The sequence below is a fragment of the Bubalus bubalis genome, chromosome 1 (assembly GCF_019923935.1).
Source record: "Bubalus bubalis isolate 160015118507 breed Murrah chromosome 1, NDDB_SH_1, whole genome shotgun sequence".
NCBI lineage: Eukaryota > Metazoa > Chordata > Mammalia > Artiodactyla > Bovidae > Bubalus > Bubalus bubalis.
In genome coordinates this window covers 114,828,722-114,847,823 of record NC_059157.1, presented here as the reverse complement: position 1 = coordinate 114,847,823, position 19,102 = coordinate 114,828,722, and the positions used below count along the sequence as shown (strand labels likewise).

The following is a 19,102-nucleotide window of genomic DNA, read 5'->3' as shown; positions in this document are numbered from 1 at the left end:
TAGATAACATTTTTACAAAGCTACTGCCAAAATTGTATCATCCAATTTGCCACATTTTGACCTTGAATTTAATAGAGTCCAGGAAGCTGGTTGGTTTTAGATATAATCTCCATTTTACAGGTTAAAAAGGAAACAACCCAAGTGAAAACTAAGGCCCTGCAAAGTAACCAGTGGCCCAGCTTCTATAACTGCTTTGTGAGAGGCCAGGTTTGCAGCCCACAGTTCTTGCGTCACACAAGGCTGTGTTTGTCCTAAGAACTTTCTTGCACCCAGGGTGTGTAACCTGCGTTAGAATGCCAAGTTCAGTGAAGAACTAGAAGAAATTAGAAGTGAGGAAGGGGTTATCTAAGATGGATAAGGGAACTGTCAGGTACAGTGACACAACTTGGAATCATCTTAAATCTCTTACTCTTGTATTTAACACAGAAAAAGTTCTTAGTAAATGCTTTTTTGAGAGAACAAATATCTGTATCCTTTGAAATTGTTATTTGCGTGATTTCTACTGCCCATGAGCTGAGGAGGATCATCAAGACTTTTTAAGAAGGTGGTGTCAAATGACAAAACTAAAACAATTTGGTAACGAGTTTGATGTCCTTTATTAAAGGGAAAGTAATTCATGGACTGGGGAAGTACAGGGCCTCACAAACCATGTGAGGAACACTCTTTCGGAGCCATTTTGGGCAAGAGTGAGTTTTACTGAGTGTTAAAGTGCTGCACTCAATATGCCAGCAAATTTGGAAAACTCAGCAGTGGCCACAGGACTGGAAAAGGTCAGTTTTCATTCCAGTCCCAAAGAAAGGCAATGCCAAAGAATGCTCAAACTACCACACAATTGCACTCATCTCACACGCTAGTAAAGTAATGCTCAAAATTCTCCAAGCCAGGCTTCAACAGTACATGAACCATGAACTTCCAGATTTTCAAGCTGGATTTAGAAAAGGCAGCGAAACCAGAGATCAAATTGCCAACATCCGTTGGATCATTGAAAAAGGAAGAGAGTTCCAGAAAAACATCTTCTGCTTTATTGACTACGCTAAAGCCTTTTACTGTGTGGATCACAACAAACTGTGGAAAATTCTGAAAGAGATAGGAATACCAGACCACCTTACCTGCCTCCTAAGAAATCTGTATGCAGGTCAAGAAGTAACAGTTAGAACTGGACATGGAACAACAGACTGGTTTCAAATAGGAAAAGGAGTACATCAAGGCTGTATATTGTCACTCTGCTTATTTAATTTATATGCAGAGTACATCATGGGAAATGCTGGGCTGGATGAAGCACAAGCTGGAATCAAGATTGCTGGGAGAAATATCAATAACCTCACATATGCAGATGGCACCACCCTTATGGCAGAAAGTGAAGAGGAACCAAAAAGCCTCTTGATGAAAGTGAAAGAGGAGAGTGAAAAAGTTGGCTTAAAGTTCAACATTCAGAAAACTAAGATCATGGCATCTGGTCCCATCAGTTCATGGCATAAGTAGATAGGGAAAAAATGGAAACAATGACAGACTTTATTTTTCTGGGCTCCAAAATCACTGTAGATGGTGATTGCAGCCATGAAATTAAAAGATGGCTTGCTCCTTGGAAGGAAAGTTATGACCAACCTAGACAGCATATTAAAAAGCAGAGACATTACTTTGCTAACCAAGGTCCATCTAGTCAAAGCTATGGTTTTTCCAGTAGTCATGTATGGATGTGAGAATTGGACCAAAAGAAAGCTGAGTGCCGAAGAATTGATGTTTTTGAACTGTGGTGTTGGAGAAGACTCTTGAGTGTCCCTTGGACTGCAAGGAGATCCAACCAGTCAATCCTAAAGAAATCAGTCATGAATATTCTTTGGAAGGACTGATGCTGAAGCTGAAGCTCCAGTACTTTGGCCACCTGATGTGAAGAGCTGACTCATTTGAAAAGACCCTGATGCTGAGAAAGATTGAAGGCAGGAGGAGAAGACGATGACGAAGGATGAGATGGCTGGATGGCATTACCTACTCAATGGACATGAGTTTGAGCAAGCTCCGGGAGTTGGTGATGGACAGGGAAGCCTGTGATGCTGCAGTCCATGGGGTTGCAAAGAGTTGGACATGACTGAGCAACTGAACTGAACTGAGTTTTATAGAACATAGAAGCAGCAATGAGGAAACAGGGCATGATTGTCTGGGGTTGCATATCTGACCTTATTTAGAAAGAAGTATAGAGCCCAGAGTTGGCTTCACTATTGAGGATGGGCTGACTGATGCGCTGCATTACTAATCAAGGGGAGCATTTTAGGAACTTGAAAGTTGGACTTGCTGATGTGGCACCCCAGGCAGGTATAGCTCCATCTTGGGGCTAGAAATGTATTTCAATAACTTGTACCCTACTAAAATAAGGGTCGAATTTGAAAATTGTTTAAAATACAGGGATCAAGTCAAAGTGTTATTTTTTAAGGAAGAAAATTCTGAGAATGTAGACATCAGTCAAAGTCAAGACATGCTCGTAACCTATTCCTAGCTGCACCCTGTAAGAAATAAGCGAGGAGTTTTCCGTTTAAGAATGGAGACGGAAATGATTTTATTTTGAAACAGTATGGAAAAGTATACTTGCCCAGAGACTCAAATGCCAGGTTTCCAGTTCCAGGGTCAGCATGTACAGCACAATGACTCCCTGAGCCTCAATTTCCTCATCTGTAAAATCAGATTACCACCTGCTCTGCTTCCCACTCAAGGATATTATGAAGATCAAATAAAATAATGTGTTTGAGCAAGCTTGGAAAGTGGTAGGATTCTTCAGATGGGAGGTATCCTTTGACATTAGGTTTCTAATCTCTTGGACCAGAACTGAAAGCAATGAAAGTGATAAACTACTCTGAATACAGAGCAATAATTGTGGATCTTTTAAGAGTAAATCACCAGTGAAAAAATTGCCCTAGAGCCAGATGATGTAACTGCAGTGTGAAGATGTGACTATGCCTGGGGGACACTGTGGACCCTTATTCACATTCACACAGATGCAGAGGCCATGTTTACTGTGCTGATTCAGAAGAGATCTGTACTTGCCGGCTACCACATGTGTGTTTCTGCACAGAGTCTGGGTGCAGACCTAGACCTGAGGATGGAGTGGGGGGACTGTTCTGGAAGCCTATGTGTGGAGTGTCCCACAGGCACCGTGGATCAGGAGGAGAGCCGCTTACTGTGTTAACAATCATCTTTCCCTTTTCAAGTCATTTAGCTTCATTGTTCATAAACATCAGAGGAACATGCAAATTAGAGTGTGCTGAAACGCTTTCATTTGGCCAAGAATGTTTTCAAAGAGCTCCCTGCTGCTCAGAAAGAGTCCTAAGCAGCTGGCTTCACTGAACTGTAGAACAAGCAAAAAGATGTTAAATAAGGATTAAGGGCTTTAGACAGTAAGTATACGATGTTAAATGTTTTCCCTGGCTCATTTGTGGGCCTTTTTCTTAATTCAGCAGGCAAGCTTTCTGTGAAAGAGCAGCTTCATGGGTTTCTGTGTTGAGATTTTTTTTTTTTCTTGTCCAGAGGGAGAGATAAGAATTTAATCTAAAGGAAGATAAGAACCAGATATAAGGCAGGCTACCCTAATTTTTGATTGCCTATCCATCTGTAAGTTCCATTCCCCTCAGGCCCAATCAGCACAAATTGATGTTAACTAGAATTTTATTTTAGGAGTGAAATGGACCTTGGAAAATGGGGCTACATGCTTTTGTGTCTGAACCCAACGGTATCTTGAATATGGGTTGTTTTCATATACAGCTTATCATCATGGAGTCTGACAGCTCCCTGGAATGGGGTCCTTCTGCAGATGTTTGACACCTTTCTCTGCAGCCACTTAGTTGCCCTTAGACTGTCAGATTCCTCAGGGGTCTGCGGGTTTAGGGGGTAGAAGACCTTGGAACATGGACGCATGAAATGATATGATGTTAAATGTTAATTTTGGCCCTTGGGAGCTGGGTGATCCTGGGAAGTAACCCAGCTTCTGGAAGCCTCTTTTATCAATGATAGAACAGACATTTCCTCTGAGCAAGAGGAATAGGGATTGGATAGAGGTGACTAATGAGAAGAGGAAATCAGAGCACACCCTTGAAGTTAGGGCTTGCTAACTAACTTGATAAAAGACCTAGAAAGTAAGAACTTTCCTTCATCCAAAGCTTTATAGATGTTGACAAGTCTTTCCAGCCCCAGGTCTCCCTCCCCTCCTCCTTGAACTGTGTCCTTAGCTCACCTCTCTTCTCTGTCGCAGCTTCACTGAGCATCCAAGATGTGAGAGCCCATTGGAGAGGTGAGGAAGGCTCATGCTCACATAGGCTAAAGGCTTCTTGGAGCCTCTCACCCAAAGGTCTGCTCAGTCTGAGCCTTCAGCTCAACTGAGTAGGTGCTCACGTTGCTAGAGGAGCCCTGAGGAGGGAGAGGTGGTCTCCACCCTCCAGGAGAAAGAAATGTTTAGAGAGCATCCTGGGAGGTGGAGGAAAGCTGGGTGCCCTGAGATTTATAGATGCTCACACTTGTGCAGGTTGACCTTGTGAGGTCTGACAGGTTATGTTTTCATTTTCAGTTAGAACCTTCGTGACAGAGTTTAAACTAAAGAAAACATTTCTTAATACCACTGTGGAAAAACATTCAGACCTCCATGAAGTTGAAAATGAGATCACCAAAATGGTAAGTTTCCCAAGAGGCATCTCCCTGTTACTCTTTTGTTTTCTAGAACAGATTTTATTCAGAGTAGGAACTTCCTGAGGATCACCTGTATCTTCATTTCTATCATACTTGAAAGGCAAATATCAGGGTAAAATTAAAGGCCTCTCAGAAATAGTAGGGAGGTGTTGAGAACTAGTGATTTTGGTAGAAGCATTTCTTCTAATGTGTCTTCCTGAACTGCTTTTATCAATGCCTTGGCATTTATTTCTTTTCCATGTCACACACTTAGATGACATGCACTAGTAAGAGCTGTTGGTAAAGAGGAAAGACCTAGAGAATCCTGCCATCCCATCTGCTGTTGACCTGCTATGTGACTTTTTTGTGTGTGTCTCAGAACTTGGGGCGGAGAAGGCAATGGCACCCCACTCCAGTACTCATGCCTGGAAAATCCCATGGATGGAGGAGCCTGGTAGGCTGCAGTCCATGGGGTCGCTAAGGGTTGAACACGACCAAGCGACTTCACTTTCACTTTTCACTTTCATGCATTGGAGAAGGAAATGGCGTCCCACTCCAGTGTTCATGACTGGAGAATCCCAGGGACAGGGGAGCCTGGTGGGCTGCCATCTATGGGGTCGCACAGAGTCGGACACAACTGAAGCGACTTAGCAGCAGCAGCAGAACTTGGGGAGAATGATGCTTTTTTCTCAAGGGAATGAAAAAGGTGGACGTTAATCCCATTATCCAGGGTTGAGAATTCACTGAATGGATTATCTGGGGGCCTTTGATTCTTCTACTTTCCTTCCTCTCCTCCTTTTTGTCAGGAAAAAAGTAAAAATGGAGAGGAAGGAAGAAGAGTCAGAAATGAAGCTCAGACAGTATTTTGCTTCTCAGCTGCTACCAGAGTCTAAGAGTTAATGCTCAGAAACTTGAAATTTGCCATTAAAATAAGTTTTAGAGATTGATTTCTGATTTTAATTTTACTTGTTCTTTATGGGTAAGAGAATATTAGCCAAAACCTATAAGATTTTAGAAGACCATGGGTTTGATTTGTGTAAAAATTAGATTCCAGTTGCCTTTCTGTATGAGCATCTACTCTGTAGCAGGCACTTTGCCTCCTGTAAGAGGTATTGCCAACACCTTTACAGATGAAAACCTGGAGGGCTCTGGAAGTTAATGACATTGTCTGAGATTACGCAGAGCAGGTACAAAGTTAGGACACAATCCGCTAGACCACTGTCACTTCTGATACCAATTGTGAGTTCAGGAATCTCCAAGAGACAGTTTTGATAATGCACTAGAAGTACTCAGAAATCTCACTGAAAGTTGTTAAATTCAAGATTAGGGTTTATTACAGTGGAAAGAGCCAGGTAACAGCCAAGGGAAGAGATGCATGGGGCAGAGTCCAGAAGGGTTTCAAATTCATTCCAGTCATCCTCTCTCTGTGAGGTCATACACAGGGTTAACTCCTCTCGGCAATGATGTATACAGTATTCATAGAGCATCGCCAACCAGGCAGACTCACCGAGCCTTGGTGTCTGAAGCCAAAACACAGATAGTTGCCTGTAATCCTGACCTGAGTCTCTAGCCCCTCTGGAGGTCCAGCTGGTACCTTGTAACTCAAAACCCCCAGCATAAATCATACTATTAGACTATCTGGAATGGCCAGGGCTTCCAGGTCTACGAAGGCAGGACATTCCAAAGGATTAGAGATTACCTTCCAGGAGTCAAGGGCTGGACCTCTCTTTGGTTAAGGTCAAATTCTTTACTAAATGGCAGGGTTTTATGTCTACTAACCCTATAGTGAGTGTTCTTGGCACCCCACTGCAGCTGCCTCTTTGCTGGGCTGTAGGTCAGTATTTCCTTCTAAGATAGTATAGGGGCTGAGAACCTCCTGCAGAGATATAGTCCTTCCCATTACACAGTCCTCAATGACCCATCTGCTTTGCTCAATTTTACCCAATATCAACCGGCTTCCCTGGTGGCTCAGTGGTGAAGAATCCGCCTGTCAATGCAGGAGATGCAGGAGACACAGATTTGATTCCTGGGCAACCCAGGCATGGCAACCCACTCCAGTATTCTTGCCTGGAAAATCCCACGGGCAGAGGAACCTGATGGGCTGCATGCAGTCCATAGGGTCACAAAGAGTGGGACATGACTGAAGCAACACACTCACACACACCCAGTATCAACATATAATTTATTAGTGATGTGACATCCCTACCCCCAAGAAATAGCAAAGATTTAGGGAATGACTAGAGAGGATTTAGGCTGTGACTCAAATGGCCTTTCCCAAGATGCTGCTCTGTTCTGAAATATGCTATTTCTGTTTTTTCCTGGGGAAAAAGAAAATTTAATAATAATACATCATTGCCTTATGAATATGAAGCAATGTTAATACAAAGACAAAAAGGGTTTGATAGCATCCTGTGTCTGAATCCATCTTGTGAAGGATGAGATATGTCTGACACACGCTTTGAAGACAGGTAGACTGCATTGGTCAAGGTATTGAGACCCTCAGCTGCCTGGAAGGGAGCCCCAAGCCCCAGTTCATGCTATGGGCGGAGTGGGGAGGCAGGCATGGTACATCATGCCCCACAGGGGTTTTCTGCTCTTTCCAAGGGCACAAGGCAAACACAGGGAGTCACTCTTAATTTGCTCTCAACAAAAGGGCTCTTGACCCATGTAATGTAATTTCCCACGGAGAGCCTTTTTGAAGAGGATCTATCTGTGAGTTAGGTCAACTCATTGTAGATTACGAAGGGTCTATGTAAGGCCTGCCAGACCTGAGGGAGCTGAAAGGAACCCAGCCTTTTCAGGAAGTCTTGTTCACTGTGCAAAGTCCAAATAAACAGTTGCCTCTGAGGTTTTTTGAAACCCTGGGTCTTAGATGAGATCTGCTCGTTTGAAGATGTTTTGCATCCAAGGGTGCTATTCTGAACATCATTTCCTGCCAAGATTTTCCCTCACTGATTTACTATCTGCCTCTCTCCCTTTGTGCTCATGGAACAACAGAATAAGAGCAGAAAGGCATTTAAGAAAGGAACAAAAAAAAGGACACCACTCCTGTGTGAGGCTGCCTGCTGATAACTCCATGACTGGAAAATGCCTGTTTGATCTTGAAAATAGGAAATTGGTTCTAGGTTCAAGGCTTTTTTTGTCTGACTCACAGTTGATGATAAACTTCTTCCTTTCAGTTAAATGTGTGTTTCTCAACATTACCTGGTTATACCAGATCCACAGCTCATGTTTCTAGGTAAGTAGCAGGATTATATGTACTTGTTTGTGGACCAGTCCTATAGAAAGGGGAGGGTATTCTAACAAGTGTGATGGCAACAAAACTGGCCCCTGTGTTGACTGTAATGTAATTTCTCATGGAGAACCTTTTGGAAGAGGACCTATCTGTGAGTTAGGTCAGTTCATTGTAGACTACGAGGGGTGATCCCAGGCCAAGGTCACAGAACCTTCATGCTCTGCCAGGCCCTCACTGGAGAATGGGGAGGACACTCATTTTCCAAAAATCCTGGGACCCATATATCAGTTTAGGACGATTAAAACATGCATACTTTGCCTGTAGGGAGTCCAGTGTTGTGGTGATGTCACTGCAAGCCACCTTTTCCCTGGCCTCCAACGTGACGCTGTTCGACCTGGCCGACAGGATGCAGAAATGCGTCAACTCCTGCTGGGCCTCTGCGGAGGTCTGCCAGCTTTTGGGGTCTCAGAGGCGGATCTTTAGAGGTAAGAGAGGGGCCCTCTGGGAGGACCCCCCATCCAGTTAGGCACAGACCTAGGGTAGAAGTGTAAGGCCTTCTGGGTGCAGGTCCAAGAAACTTGTCATAGAGCTGGCCTGTCTTTGAAATGGGCATCAAGCACAAGGGCTTTGTGTGTGTATATCTTTGTGTAATATGTGCCCCCCCCCCCACACACACACACAATCCTGTACACACAGCCTTGAAGTCTCCCAGTCCTTGGCATGCTGTTTCTGTTTCTCCTCTACAGCGTTGGTATTGGAAGGGATATAGGAGCAGATGTAATGAAGCAGAAATCACTCTTCTTTCCCTTGAAAGGCTCCCTCCCTCTGGGGAGGTAGAATTCACACACAGAATGTACAACACTTGTCAATGGCCCGAAACCGTCATCATGACCTGCCGTTAGGTAAATACAGCACGTGCAGTGTCTCCCATCCTCCTGTGTATTTGTTTGCAGATTCTAAATGCACAGACACAAGATGAAGATTAGAGGCCAGACAGCTCATGGTGCTGTCCGAGATTTCTCTTTTCTTGTTCTTTATCTGTTAGCTTCTACAGAGCATCTGGTGTGAAACAGATGAATAAAGGGATTAGGAACAAGTTTGGAAGGCAAATTTGGGTCTTGGAAGGGAGGTTTTGCCTCTGGGATGGGAAAATTCTGCTGGAATCAAAAGTGCTTCCTCATGCAGGGGGGCCTGCCCCCGCTGCGTCTCGTAAGTGGTCTGAGCTGGCTCTGGTTGGCTCATTTTACTACACACAGGACTGGTGAGGGACGCAGAGTCAGAGTCAGCCTCCCCATCTGGTGCCCAGATGCTCAACTGTAGGTAGCAGGTTTGGCGCTCTGTCTGTGAGCAGATCCCAGACCTTCCCGGTGGGCCAGAGCTTTGTAAGAGCTGGTCCTAAAAGCCCTCCTTGTGGACTGCGCTCTGTAGAGCTGGGAGCTCACCTTTTGTTCTGGGATAAATGCTAGAGCTTTGGCCCATTTCAGGGCTAGTTATTCACTTGAAGGAAAAAGGAAAGAGCCCAACATTCTGGAGTTGAAGTTGCTATCATTCAGCTTCATTGGGGAATTAGCTAAAAAGTTCCTGCCCTCTCATACTGTGCTCTACCTTTTGAGGCAGGAACTCTTTGATTGGGCTTTCTTTTTTTTGCCAGTGATGCAAAGGTCCTGCTTTTTCCTTCCCAGAAAGGGGAAAGGGCACCTTTCAGTTCATAAAACACATATGCTGTGTGTTCTGCATGGTCAACATTGTATCAGGTTACTGCTTTGTCCTTAGTGAACACATTTCATGTCTTGCCAATCAAGTGGCCAGATATTTGGGTTTGTAAGGCCCTGCCGGTGGCTGCCCTGCTCATGCTGTGGCCCTCCTTCTTCCAGCTGCTCATGGGAAAGCTCCTGTCTTCCCTTGCTTCCTTGCCAAAGTCCCATGCTTTTTATTTTTTAAAGACTTTAAAAAATATTTAGAGCAGTGTTAGTTTCATAGAAAAATTGAGAGGAAGATATAGAGATTTCCCATATATTTCTGCCCACACAGGGGCTGGTGCCTGTTCTTTGACTCTGCTTTCCGAGCCCCTGAGATCAAAGACAGCCGTGCCTCCTGGCTGAACCCGGCCTCCCTTCTCTGTTTGCCCTCCCAGGGCTTCTCCAGGTTTTGCCAGCCTGTGTTTGGTGTCTCATTCACCTCTCTGAGTGCTAGAGAGTCGGGCTGGATGAGCAGAAGCAGTCAGGTTTTGACATCTGGTTGTTCCCAGCATATGAGAGGCCGTGGGCTACCCTGGATGCTGCCATTGGACGGGTGGGATTTTCCCTTTCAATTCACAAAACATCTACTTCCTCGCCTTTCAAAGAACTGTAGCTCTCATCTCTCCAGAGGTTTCGAGTCCTTGGAAACCCCCCAGAGGAGTGCCCCAGCCTTAGATTTACATCAGTTCTCATTGTCTGTTTGGCGGATGTTATGCCCAGGAAGGACCATGGGAATTGTGGATGCAGAAAAATCACATCGCCAGGCTAAAATGAAAACTTCATTATATGTGGTTCTATTTGATGGATTGATGACAAAATATTAAAAATCTGGAGGACAGCAACCCCTCTGTCACAAAGCCAGGGCCAGCTTCCCCTGCCTTCGAGGGAATCTGCTTCGATTGAGGGCAGAGTCGCTTCAGCAAGGCAAGTGGTATTTGCCTGCAGGCGGGCTTTGCGGGCAGGGCAGAGGGAAAACATGACATTGGCTTCCAGAAAATATCTAATCAGCCCAGGCAGCTCAGACTGGCTGCTGCACAAACTAGTACCGGCCTGGACGGCCTTTTGTGCTGGAGGTATTTCTTTATGTTAAGACTTCAAAAAGTTTAGATGAGAGATTGTGGCCTTTTCGTACGCCCTCTGTGCCAGCTTCACAGTTTGCTTGGTGAGATTTTCCATTTTTCATTTTTCTGCCTTAAATACAAACCTTTTACAATAAACAAAGGAAATTCTATCACACACACAAATAGGGTTCTGATTTAGCACACCAGCTTCCACTGATAAAGACAGGAAATTCAGCACCGAGAGCTGAAGCTGTGTCCTAAGCTAACCTCCCTGTGAGCAAGCCACCCATAGGCCCCCAGCTCTCAGGACTCAGACAAGGGGGTGGATGCCGGGGTCCCTGGGGGGTGTCCAGGGTCACACGAGCCTGCCTGAGGTTGGGAGGGGGCGCAGTTTTGCCGCATGAAGAGCAGGCACCTGGTTTGGGTTTTTGCATCAGGTGGTGGTGTCCTTCAGGTGGGAGAAGGGGACCCAAACCTCACTGCCCGGTGTGCACCCGTGGCCCTTGCTCAGCTCTGTCCCCACCCTGAACTTGTTCACACCCACCAAAAATGGCGGTGTACGTCAGTCTGTAAATGGTGTAAATAAGATACTCTCCACTATCCCTTGATTTATGTTTCTGTTCTGTTGTCTGTAAATCCCAATTATGTGTGTTTTTTTGTTCAGACCTATCTTAGATGGTAAAAGCACCCTCACTGTGTCCACTGTGTACAACCTCAGAAAGGGCCTGCTGGTTAGTGCCTCGTGAGGGCCTGCTGTATACAACCCATTCAACCCGAGAGAGGGTTCACTGTGCACAGCCTCACAGAGGGCCTGCTGTGTACAGCCTCTCAGAGGGCCTGCTGTGTACAGCCTCTGAGAGGGCCTGCTGTTTACACCTCTGAGAGGGCCTGCTGTGTACAGCCTCTGAGAGGGCCTGCTGTGTACAGCCTCTGAGAGGGCCTGCTGTATACAGCCTCACAGAGGGCCTGCTGTTTACAGCCTCTGAGAGGGCCTGCTGTTTACAGCCTCACAGAGGGCCTGCTGTTTATAGCCTCTGAGAGGGTCTGATGTTTACAGCCTCTGAGAGGGCCTGCTGTATACAGCCTCACAGAGGGCCTGCTGTTTACACCTCTGAGAGGGCCTGCTGTATACAGCCTCACAGAGGGCCTGCTATTTACAGCCTCTGAGAGGGCCTGCTGTATACAGCCTCTGAGAGGGCCTGCTGTTTACACCTCTGAGAGAGCCTGCTGTTTACAACCTCTGAGAGGGCCTGCTGTATACAGCCTCTGAGAGGGCCTGCTGTTTACACCTCTGAGAGAGCCTGCTGTTTACAACCTCTGAGAGGGCCTGCTGTATACAGCCTCACAGAGGGCCTGCTGTTTACACCTCTGAGAGGGCCTGCTGTTTACAGCCTCACAGAGAGCTTGCTGTTTACAGCCTCACAGAGGGCCTGCTGTATACAGCCTCTGAGAGGGCCTGCTGTTTACAGCCTCACAGAGGGCCTGCTGTTTACACCTCTGAGAGGGCCTGCTGTTTACAGCCTCACAGAGAGCTTGCTGTTTACAGCCTCACAGAGGGCCTGCCATATACAGCCCAAGCGAGGATTCACTGTGTGCAATCTCAGAGGGCCACACGCGCCTCAGTGAATGCTCTTTGATGATCATGAAAGAGTTCTTTGTCATCCTTGAAATGAGCATGGCCCACATGCCCAGGGCTGGACAAAGCCAGGTGGATATGCACACATGGAAGAACTGAGGCTGAAGTGAGGGAGGCAGAGCAGGGAAGGGTGAGCGCCCTCTCGGCCCGGTAACCGGTTGGTTGTCGAGTGCCACCTTCAGCATGTGTGTGTCAAGCCTGAGTGTGGACCAGTCCCACCAGGCGCTGGCCACCCAGAGCCAAGCCAGCCCCAGGCACAGGGGAGGCGGACAGTGACGGAGCACAGATACCCAGATTACATTCCACTCCTCTTCTCGAGTCTGCTCGGCAGCAGTGGGCTGAGACAGGTCTTCTTCCCTGAGAGGACAGGGGCATGCTTTCTGGGTTTGGGTTGGTTCTCCAGTGCAGCCCTTGAGTGAGAAGGTGCAGAGGACCCCACCTTTTGGGGGCTGTGTTTGCAGGGGACGCTGGAGTTGGGGATGCCACCCCCTTTCTTCTGGGTTTGCTTTCTCCCTGTGGCATGCTGTGTAAACTTTTAGTAACAGGCTGGGCCAGCCTCGGGGAAGGAGTGGAAGAAGTGCAGAAGGGCCCCCTGAGAGGAGTGCACTTCACGCAGGCTCTTTTGGAAACTGTTCTCTGAGCCCCTTGAAATAGAAAGTTCATGCATCTAAGTGTTTGACATGGAGGAGGTTTTGTTTTGCTTCACTGTCTTGTTTTTCCATTTCAGCGGGCAGCTTGTGCAAGCGGAAGACTCCAGAGTGTGACAAGGAGACCTCCATCTGCACCGATTTGGACGGGGTCGCACTGTGCCAGTGCAAGTCTGGTTACTTCCAGTTCAACAAGATGGACCACTCCTGTCGAGGTAGCGGCAGGTCTGGGGCCCTGGGGCCCGAGGGATGGTGGGGAGGGGCTTCTCTCTGCTCTGGGGGTGACTGTTCTAATCTGGGGGTAACTGGTCCTGGTTGTTTGGCTCCCAGCAAGGTTGAATTTGTTATCTCCTTGGAATAATAGCATTATCTCTGACTGGTGCGCACTAGTCTGGCCAATCAGATTCAAAGGAAAAGAAAAGAGAATGGAATGCCTGGGGTGGCCAGGCCTTTTCTTTTTTTTCCTACTTAAAGGAAGTTAGAAAAATTACTGTTTTAATTCCTAAAGCTTTATTCTATTGTCTGCTAATCTTTTAAAATGGAAATACCAGCATGAAGGCAGGGGTGTACCCTTTAGCAGTAGCTGGCAGCTTGGGAGACCTGAGTCAGAACCCTCTTCTGCCTGCCCGTCCTCTCTTGGGCAAGTCACTTTGCTTCGCTGAGCCCGAGTTCCCTCTTCTGTGCAGTGGGTGCAGTGAGACTTCATCAGATATTCTAGGAACTGAAAAGGCAGTGGTTATGGAAGTACTTTGTAAGCCATCAGCATTTGCTCTTGTGTTTTACCCAGGTTATTATTGAACCAGTGGGTTCTGGTTTAAAAGATTTTATGTCAGAAACCTGATTCTGCTAACCTTTGGGTGAGGATTAAATTCATCCAGTTTCATACATGGGCTGTTCAGTGAATACAGTGCACGAATACTGCTTTAAAATAAAATGAATTAAAATCCAGAGCACTGGATACTCTGACTTATAAAAGCCTGCTGCAGTTCACAGTCACAGGAAGACTGGCAACATAAAGGTGTCATGTAGCCTTGGGCCTCGCATCACATGAGAACGTGTGTGGCCCAGTTTTCCTGCTCAGTCAACACCTGCCAGTGACAGATGTACTGGAATCTGAGTGAAAACGGTGTCCTAGGGAAAGGTGGCATGCCACTTTTTTCCGTCAGGACCTCCTGTTAGAGGAGAGGATAAAAATGCATCTCAGGGCAGTGCTGCATCCTGAGCTTCGGACCCTCTGACTTAGGCACTTGAAAAGTGCAGCTTCTCGGCTCTGCATGCAGCCCTGAGCGGGGTTCGGAGAGGGGGCCCACGCTGGGGCAGCGGGCCTGATGCTGCCGCTCACGGCACTGCTCAGCACCCCGCCAGTCTACCACTCTGATGTGGAGATGCTGCTTCCTAGTTCCTTCTTACCTGGTTTCATGCAGAGTGCTCCTGGCCTGTCTTAACTGGGGCACTGAGCCCACTTCGGGCGGGCAGGGGACCTCTGCTGACATCCACGTGTGCTGGGGCCGAGGAGTGGTGGCTTCTGTACACAGGGCCTGTGCAATTTCAGGTGGTCTCAAGAGTAGCCCCGCCACCTCTGCTTCTGACTGGCCTAAGTGATTTATCTCTCTTGGCAAGTCCACAATTTCCTAATTGTGTCGCTTACAGACTAGCGTTAGCAATAGCAGAGCTGCCGAAGATTTACCATTCGCAGGGACACAGGCACCAGCAACATTATGTGTATTAAGTAGTGACCCAAGAATCGGAATAAGGAAGCCGTGGTTAACTTTTGGGCTTACGGCCAAGGCCCTACTTAGCCTGGTTTCTGCGGCATCCTGTTGGTTAGATTTTCATTCGTGACAATCAGGGCTCCATGAATGGATCCTGGAGCTCCTTGGGCCGCAGACCTGTGGCTGGGTTCTGAGGGGTTACAGTGACATCTTCTGGCCACTGGTGCTGGAGCACAGGGATGGTTAAAAGGAGTACTCGTTAGGACACCTCAAATGTGGGTAAATCCCTGGTGTAAACCGAGGATAAAGGCATGTGGGTGTGTGTTTTCTAAATCTCTACAATTAACAGTTGCATATTAGCAACTGCATATTGTTTTTTGTTGTACACACATACACACACTTCCTACTATCTCACATAAAATGTCTTTACCAGACTTTCAAAGCCTCATGTAAAATTAAAGTAGGTGTCCTTCCGATAGATGTCTTGTAGCTTCCTTCCATCATGCAGACGTCCTGATGGATCCCAACCACCCATTAGCAAGTCTCTTCCTCTGACTAGACTGCAGATACTTGGACAGAGGAGCCTGGCAGGCTACAGTCCATGGGGTCTCAAAGAGTCGAACACTGCTAAGTTACTGATACTTCACAGTGAGGTCTAGGCTGATGTGTGAAGTTCACAGCGCTGCTCAGCACGCCTCCATGGGATTCTCCAGGCAAGAATACTGGAGTGAGCAGCCTTTCCCTTCTCCAGGGGATCTTCCCAACCCAGGGATCGAACCCAGATCTCTTGCATTGCAGACAGATTCATTCCTGTCTGAGCCACCAAGGAAGTGGGTGGCTGTCTGTAGAATGTGTTTGTACATTGTGGGGTTCCACAAACATCTGTTGAAGAAACAAATGGATGATAGGCAGCAAATACGATAGGACAAGGTTGGCAGGTCTTGATTTGGTTTCCTGCAAGGGAGCAAAAGAGCCTAAAGACTCTACCATGTACTGATTTTATGTTAAAAGGCCAGAAGGCCTGAATGTGCTTATGTTCATATCAATAGGGGGAGCCCACTTCGGGCATATATGAATACTGCCACATTGATTTCATCTTCAGTGCTGTGTGGGTCAGGGTCACTCTAGGGTATGGAGATGAGGACCTGGGTCCTCAGGCCCATCGGAGTGCCCTGTGACAAGGCTTCCCTCCCAGAGCCTGAGAGCAGCCCATGGTAACCCATGGTACCAGGCCCATGGTAGCAGTCGGTCTTTGATGAATGACTGAATGGGCCCATCTGAACTAAGGAAATATCATTATACCAGGAAGCCAGGCCACTTCTGAAGCTACGTGAAAACAGCCCAGCCCATCAGCTCACAGACAGGACAACACAAGGCCCTTACATCTGGGTGGATGACAGCCACGGTGTGGAAAGCTCCTACCCAGCAAATGAGGGTTGGGTGGGTAGAGCTGATGTAAAAACTTTTCCAGGAAGAAATGTTCAGAACAGAACAAACTAGTGTGACATCAACCTGCCTTGGGGCTGAGATGGGTGGGGATGAGTCACGGGCACCTCCAGTCCCTGTGTGGCTGCCCTGCAGTCAGAGCCAAGGGTCACCCAAGGGCAGCTTTCCCTGCTCCCATGACCCAGCTGTAGTGTGGGGACTGCCAGGCACGGCACTTCTACTCCAGGGAGACAGGAGTGCTCTGCTTGTTCCTTAGAGAAGGTCCACCTGAGTAAGGGCTTCCCTGGTGGCTCAGATGGTAAAGAATCTGCCTGAAATCCAGAAGACATAAGAGACTCGGGTTTGATCCCTGGGTGGGGAAGATGCTCTAGAAAAGAGAATGGCTGCCCACTCCAGTATTCCTGCCTGAAGAATTCCTTGGACTGAGGAGTCTGGTGGGCTGTAGTCTATGGGGTTGCAAAGAGTCAGACACAACTGAGCAACACACCCACAGCCACACCCACCCACCCCTACGTGAGGCCTACTCAAAGTCATCAAAGATTTGGGAGCGGGGCCTGGTTCCTCCTTCCTGAAATGGGGTATGATCATACCCTGCTGCTGCTGCTGCTAAGTCACTTCAGTCGTGTCTAACTCTGTGTGACCCCACAGACAGCAGCCCACCAGGCTCCCCGTCCCTGGGACCTCCAGGCAAGAACACTGGAGTGGGTTGCCATTTTCTTCTCCAGTGTAGGAAAGTGAAAAGGGAAAGGGAAGTCGCTCAGTCATGTCCGACCCTCAGCGACCCCATGGACTGCAGCCTACCAGGCTCCTCCATCCATGGGATTTTCCAGGCAAGAGCATTGGAGTGGGGTGCCATTGCCTTCTCCAATGATCATACTCTACCTTGTTGCAAAAATGATTTGAAGCACCTAATGAAAATTCACTGTAATAAAATGAGATTAATTTAAAAGGTATATAAGGTTGAAGGAGAAATATAATGACTACTTTGTTGAGGCTAGAAGGAACGTGAACATACAAAAAGATATACCCTAAGTTCTCACTTGTTTGGTGAAGATAGGCACTCACTCAAGTTCTGAGCATCCAGGACGCTAAGGCAAAGAGAGAAACATGATTTGGGGGGGGGGGGGGGGGGCAGGGCGGGAAATAGTAACCATAAAATAAAGAATAGTTCTTTAGGACCATCCCCATTTTTCTAGATCCTGGGACCCAAGAGAAGTTTCTATGGAAGTCCACATCACGAGGTTACTGAGTGGTATTGTGGCAATATGATCCATGATAGCCTGTGATAAATACCCTAGGCCATGCCTGGGGCTGCTGCTACTAATAGATTGCCTTTAATAAAGCAAGTGTAGCTCAGGAGAAGTGAATCCAGGGGAGCTGAAACAGTGCAGTGCAGGCTCACAGCTCTCATGATCTGCTGTGAGAGAATTTAGGTTATTTAGAACAATATTTCCCACACCATTCTGTAAGACTCTAGTGATATGTCAATAGTCTATGACAATAAAATAGATGCTAGAATCATTTAGTGGAGAACACAATGGCACCCCACTCCAGTACACTTGCCTGGAAAATCCCATGGATGGAGGAGCCTGGTAGGCTGCAGTCCATGGGGTTGCTAGGAGTCGGACATGACTGAGCGACTTCACTTTCACTTTTCACTTCATGCATTGGAGAAGGAAATGGCAACCCACTCCAGTGTTCTTGCCTGGAGAATCCCAGGGACAGGGGAGCCTGGTGGGCTGCCGTCTCTGGGGTTGCACAGAGTTGGACATGACTGACGCGATTTAGCAGCAGCAGCAGCAGAATCATTTAGTGTCTAACAGTGAAAAATAGAACAACATCAAGCACGTCTACATGTGTGCGTGCCAAGTCGCTTCAGTCATGTCCGACTCTTTGGGACCCTGTGGACTGTAGCCCCACCAAGTTCCTCTGTCCATGGGATTCTCCAGGCAAGAATACTGGAGTGGGTTGCCTTGTACTTCTCCAGGGGATCTTCCCGATCCAGGAGTCGAACCCTAGTCTTTTATGTCTCCTGCATTGGCAGGCAGGTTCTTTACCACTAGCACCACCTGGGAAGCCCATGTAGTTAAATGTTAGGATGCACCGATTCTTGAAGGGAAGTCTGTGAGCGATCTCGCAATCTGTGGGGCCTGCAGCCTTTGAGCCACGTGCTGCTGGCACTCAAACGTTGCCATCAGTGTGTGCGCTGTCTGTCTAGAGATTACTGCTCTGTGCTATGCACCTTTACTTAACTGTGATTCTTGTGTGCAGCGTATATCATACATCAACCATGAGTCAAATTCTGTCATTCCTTGCAGCAGTGAATTTATCTGAGAGGCTATTTTTTATTATCTACTTTCATCCAAGCACACGTTACAGCTCGTGATGTTCTATCAGCTTATTGTAGTGCTGAAAATGTTCCGTGATCAGATCAGTGCAGGAACTGCTGATGCAGGGGAATGGCTAGCCCACAGCCTTCAGTGAAGCAGTGGTCTATAAGCCGCAGTGCCAGAGGGTTCAAAGCTATAGTCTTGTGTGATGTGCTGATTAGGGCTCAGCTAGGTATGTCCAGAATCCACTACACAGACCACAGGGTGAGCATTCTCTTAGGAAACTGACAATGGACCATGGCTTTCTCACTTCCTGATGGAAGGGCGCTAACGGAGCCAACGGCAGGTTAAAGGAGGTTTGACTTAAAGACGGTGAGGCATTTATCTTTGTGTTTATGGAAGGAAGTTACTCAGGGACCACAGAGAACTTCCAAAAATAATTGCAATGTTAGATAATAATTACAATTACAGTTAGTGGTTACTGCATGCTAGGTCCTGTGGTAAGTCATTTGCATGCCTTATTTTCCTTAACCCCTCCAAGACACTATAAAAAAATTATTATTATCCCTTTTTTTTTATAGCTGAGAAGCTAGAATCACTAAGAGGTTAAGTTTTGGGGGTCTTTTTGATGAAATTAAAGATTGAGCTG

The 19,102-nt window shown here is 47.0% G+C and overlaps 1 protein-coding gene across 3 annotated transcripts in view; it reads left to right on the top strand.

The window, feature by feature from the left end:
• The window catches only part of HEG1 (heart development protein with EGF like domains 1), an 83,827-nt gene that overhangs the window by 40,935 nt on the left and 23,790 nt on the right, over positions 1 to 19,102 (top strand). For all 3 annotated transcript variants that reach the window (XM_025267106.3, XM_044942652.2, XM_044942658.2), the window contains exons 10-13: positions 4,550 to 4,653; positions 7,827 to 7,885; positions 8,207 to 8,367; positions 13,046 to 13,180. In XM_025267106.3, the coding sequence (XP_025122891.3) occupies positions 4,550 to 4,653; positions 7,827 to 7,885; positions 8,207 to 8,367; positions 13,046 to 13,180 (459 nt within the window). The remainder of the gene's footprint in view (positions 1 to 4,549; positions 4,654 to 7,826; positions 7,886 to 8,206; positions 8,368 to 13,045; positions 13,181 to 19,102) is intronic.